This window comes from Sinocyclocheilus anshuiensis, unplaced genomic scaffold (assembly GCF_001515605.1).
Source record: "Sinocyclocheilus anshuiensis isolate Anshui unplaced genomic scaffold, SAMN03320099.WGS_v1.1 scaffold906, whole genome shotgun sequence".
Taxonomy (NCBI): domain Eukaryota; kingdom Metazoa; phylum Chordata; class Actinopteri; order Cypriniformes; family Cyprinidae; genus Sinocyclocheilus; species Sinocyclocheilus anshuiensis.
In genome coordinates this window covers 24,510-29,851 of record NW_015540937.1, presented here as the reverse complement: position 1 = coordinate 29,851, position 5,342 = coordinate 24,510, and the positions used below count along the sequence as shown (strand labels likewise).

The window sequence follows — 5,342 nt, the reverse complement described above, 5'->3', positions numbered from 1 at the left end:
TATATATATATATATATATATATAATTTCAGTTATTGTTTATTTTAATTAATGTAAGAAAAATGTTTTTTTTTAATGGTTTTAGTTTTAGTTGAGTGTAATAACCCTGGCTGCCTTTAACCACGAAATATGAAATATTTTCATGTAACATCATTATATAAATTTTGTATGCACATTCCACAACACAAAACTTTGCATGCATGTTCATGAACCTAAATAATAAAAAAAAAGTCACAACATATAGAAAAAAAATCATAGGTTAACCAGTGTATCCGACAACTCAAAACCCAAATTGACACGCAACATAATACAAGGGTTAAAAATGATAAACAATTCTGGTACTAAGCTAAACCAGCTGAGATCCGCCGCTATAGACAGCAGCTATGCGCTATGCGTTATTTGGTACGAGTAGGGCATTATAGATCAATTGGCTGTTGGTTTAATGATGTTTGGTTGTGTTTCTCTTTCTTTTGTTGTTAGCGACATCAACAAACCAATCTATAATGCTGTACTGATACTGAATAATATCCGACTGTCCTCCAGACCCCTGCTTACGAAACATTAGCAGTATGAACATATAAAGTGTTGACTGTTAGGAGACACTGTACAATTAAATCCTTAGAGTTAGCGGGAACACGAGCGAAGGGCTGCATGCTTGCGTTAGAAATGCAGATGTCTAGACATGTTGTACATTTTGAGATGTTTTCTGTATTTGTGTGTGGCAGCCTTGAGCTTTTCTCCGTTCTGTCGATGTGAATGTGTCGAGTGGTTCCGTTGTGATGTCACTGTTCCATTTGCATATATTGTCCCCCCCCCCCCCCGTTATAAACAGACCCAAAACTAAAAAAAAAAAAAAAAAAACATTTGTTTAAACCGAAGTGTGGAAAAGCACGTAATCTGTGAATAAATGCATGGCACTCACAACACCAAGATCATGGGTTCAATTCTTAGCAAAAATTAACATGCATGAACTGATAAAAAAATTTATGCCATCATGCAGTGCATAAAATCATCTTACGTTTTTTATTATAATTATATTTTTATTAATATGTTGAATCAGTTTTTATTTTTATATTATTTTATTTTAATTTTTGTTAAAGTTTTATTACCTCTTTGGTGTCTTTTTGTCATTTTTAGTAGTTTTTTGGGTTTATATATATATATATATATATGTAGTAATAAAAAGACTCCGCCTCTCGTCCCGCCCCCTTCTCTAGCTCACCTTCTCGGAAGCCTTGAGAAACAAGGCCCGCTTGTCAATCACAGGCAGCCTGGGGGAAAATGGGCGTGTCCTGACGCCAGACTGCCCTAAGGCCGTGCACTCCGGCCCCTCCTTCCGACATGGCCCCGCCCTCGCCGTGGTGTCCTCCAACCTCCCATAAAAACCAAAAACTCACCTTGTGCCTTAAACCATCTTACCCCTCTACCGAAGTTCAGATTTCACGCAAAACATGGGAGAAGCACGCCGTCGCCGGCTTGAACGCGACTGACCTGAAAACGCACTCTTTCAGCCCTCGGAAAAGACGTCAACAATTGTAAACGAGCCGGGATGGCCTGGATACGAATGCTTTGACGTTGGCGAGCATCAAGGATCCATGATGCCTTATGCTAACTTTGGGGACGAACATCATCGCATACGAGATGGAAAATCACGACCAGTAAACTGTAAATGTAAAGACATTAGCTGCGCTTCCCTGTTTAGCCATCCGATATCAGCAAACCTGCATTAGACGTATTAAATCACAACGTATTTACTACATGGTCCACAATCACTAGCTACTAATCCGTATGTAGATATTCTCTCAGGAGCCACGAAGGGGGACGACGGAAACATCTTTTATCATCTCGACAGGATTTCTTCAAGACGCCACCGGGAGCCGCTTGCTTTTTGGACTGAAATGTAAATAGACCAGTAGTAAAAGCTGAACACGATTTTTTTATAAAGCATCTTAGATAATAATTCATTGCAATAATGGCAATAGGGAGACCTGACTTGTAATTAAGAGATCTTTTATAAACACACAATATTATATATACAGAAACGAATCTATATAATAGAGGGACATCTGAACTAAAACAGCAGCGTTGCGTGTGAGACCATGGCATCTGTTCTGTTAACAGTTGTTTTGATAACCGATGTAATGCAGTGTGTACGTGTCTTTGTCCTTAATGAATGTCCACGCATTTCACATTTCGCACAAACACACGAGTTTAAGATGTGAACGCCGCACCACACCGGGGTCACACCGACTCCCGATTCTCACCTTTGGTGTTTGGTTTTGTTTTTCTCTTTGTACCCACCGATTCAAATAAAACTGGAACATTTATACAATAATTTTTTTTTTTTTTCCTTTTCATGCTTTAAATGAGACAATGTGAATGAAATATGACCATTTACAGTCTAATATGCCAATTAGAGTTGCAAAGGGGTGGTACATTTCTGGAAACTTTCCAAAAATCCCTGGAATATTCCAAAAAATCCTGGAAAGTTTCCAAAATTTCTGGAATATTTCCTAAATTTACTGGAAATTTTCCACCTTTGTGCAACCCTAATGCCAATGGAGTTGTTATAAAACTAGCTCTTTAAAGGGACAGCTCAGCCAAAAAAGATCATTCTGTCATCATTTACATTGTTTTCTTCATCTGTGGAACACACAAAATATATTTTAAACAAGTAAATGATGAGAGATTTAGGTACATTGTTCACACTACTGCAACAAATACCAACAAACTTTGTTGTAAGTTGCGCATACTTTTTAATGTGTTAAATTTAGTAAAATGTTGGCAACCGAAAAATATTTGGCCGAATAATGAATTTTCGGTCAAAATAGTTTTGGAGGGCTGAAATTATTGACTGAAACAGTTAGTGCTTCTCCGATGCTTGTCAGTGCCTATTAACGTCTAGAAATGTCAGAAATGATGACCAAAAATTATGCTACAGTTGTGAAATGTTAAGTTTGTTCAACTGAAAAATGGAGAGGCCAAAGAACTTGGGAAGAACTGCTGTACAACTATCATCTGTGAACACGACACCTTCAACAGCATACCAAGTTCAATGACCCAATTACCTCAGTCTAAATGAAAACTGTTGGTAAAAAATAATTTTGTTGCATCACTAGTTAAAATACTTTCTCCTAAACCAGATTAATAGCAGAGTCAGCTTTAAGTAAAACATTTGCAGGTTAATTTCCCCAAAATGTAGAAACACTGTGACTCTTTGGTGGTTTCAAATCATTGATGTGTTTGTTTGTGCATCTCAACCAACCAGCATTGACTCAGCATTGGTTATTCTCCAAAAACACCTTGAATACCTCAAACTGGTGTAACCAGCTAGCTTGTTGCCCAGTCTAGACCAGCTAGAAACCATCTACCATGTTCCAAAAACAGTGACTTGCTCAACTTCATGTCGTTCCAAACCTATATGACTTTCTTTGTTCTGTGAATCTTTGCTATGGTAAAATACTTTCTCCTAAACCAGATTAATATGCAGAGTCAGCTATAAGTAAACCATTCGAACTCATTCTCAAAAAATCACCCCACATATCTTAAACTGGTATAATCAACTGGCTTGTTGCTGGTGCAAGATGGTCTACTAACTTTGCCCAGCCATTGACTAGCTAGCAACTATCTACCAAGCAATGAGGTATTTGGGTGAACTGGTACTTTAAAGCTAGTTCACACTACTGCAACAAATACCAACAAACTTTGTAGTAAGTTACTCATTACATTAGCAATACATGTACAGAGTCCGCTATAAGTAAACAATTGAACCTCATTCTCCAAAAAACACCAGCTGGCTTGTTGCTGGTCCAAGATGGTCTACTAACTTGCCTAGACCACATTGAAACCATCTACCATGTTCTAAAACAGTGATTTGCTCACCCTCATGTTGTTCCAAACCTATATGACTTACTTTGTTCTGTGTGAATCTTTGCTATTGTAAAATACTTTCTCCTAAGAGTCAGCTATAAGTAAACCATTTGGTTGGTTAAAATGTAGAAACACTGTAACTCTTTGGCACTTTCAAAACATTGATGTGTTTGTTTGTGCATCTCAACCAATCCGACACCTCAGCTATGGCTCATTAGCTTTTCGAACAGACCTCATTCTCCAAAAACACCTTGTATATCTCAAACTTGTATAACCAACTGGCTTGTTGCTGGTTCAAGATGGTCTACTAACTTTGCCCAGCTAAAGTCCAGCCTAGACCACCTAGAAACCAGCTAGTATGTTCCAAAACACACAGGGAGACCATCTAAACACCAAGTGCATGACAAAAAGGTATCCTCAAAGTATTATACATTAACTCAAGAACTCCGGGTCTTAAAAATAAGAGCATTCTTTGAGGAACCAGAACAAATGGCCCCGTAGACGTCAACATATTTCCTCTCAAGACGGTTGAGGTATAATCTGGACTTTACAAAACACAATAGAACTTCAGACGGTATTAAAGAAAAAGACAGAGAAATCTGATGGCCAGATCTCGCTCATTCTCACTTATAGACAGACACATCTGAGGCTCGCTTTCATCGGGGAGAAATCCGGCTTTCTCTGGAGATTTCCATTCCTTCCCACAGCATCAGACGCTGTTTTCTGAACTCGTCTCCTTCTCCCAGACTGCTCGGATTCAATCCCACAGGCTTTATTTGGACGAACACAACTACTTCTGTAAGGAATACAGACATTCGTGAGCTTCAAATACTAGAGATAAGAGCTGAATCATAGCGATATCAGAGCAGGGAACGTAGTGACGGCTCTGACCAGAATATTACACACCGGATGACATTTCTATGAGAAACACTTCCTGACTTCACTGTTGGGATCATTTCTAAATTATTTTCATTTGTAAGTAGCTTTGTATAAAAGCATCTGCTAAGTAACAAAATTTAAATATAATGTAAATGTAAACAACAAAACTAAATTGAAATTTTAAAACAAGCCCCAAATCAAATAAATAACACAAATAAAAGAAATCTCTTCATATAAACAAACTAAGACTTTGTCTGTGCTCTTAACATTTAAAATTAGAGGCAACCACTGCATTTTAATCATGATCCAAACAAAGATGCTGCATACATGCAACATGAGCAGGTTTTAATCTAAATTAGATTGTATAGTTTCGAAATTTGAAGCAAAAACAGAATGATTTGACAGTTTTGTGAAACTATACATAATATCTTGCATGAAACAGAAACAGCAGACGAGCTGAATGAGACACAGATTCACTCTCTGCCAGCAGGTGGCGCTTAAAGCTTTCCTTGGTTTCCGCTGTAAACAAAGCAGCGCTGCACTTATGAACTTTAATATGCATTATACAGAGGCAAGATGAAAAGAAAAATACCA

General features: G+C 37.7%; 1 protein-coding gene across 4 annotated transcripts in view; it reads left to right on the top strand.

Moving 5' to 3' along the window:
* The window catches only part of gria4a (glutamate receptor, ionotropic, AMPA 4a), a 99,156-nt gene extending 96,825 nt beyond the window's left edge, over positions 1 to 2,331 (top strand). For 3 of the 4 annotated variants that reach the window (XM_016487601.1, XM_016487599.1, XM_016487600.1), the window contains exon 16: positions 1,217 to 2,331. In XM_016487601.1, the coding sequence (XP_016343087.1) occupies positions 1,217 to 1,381 (165 nt within the window). In that variant the 3' untranslated portion in view covers positions 1,382 to 2,331. The remainder of the gene's footprint in view (positions 1 to 1,216) is intronic. The other variant, XM_016487602.1, reaches the window with a different exon arrangement.
* Positions 2,332 to 5,342: the final 3,011 nt, after the last annotated feature.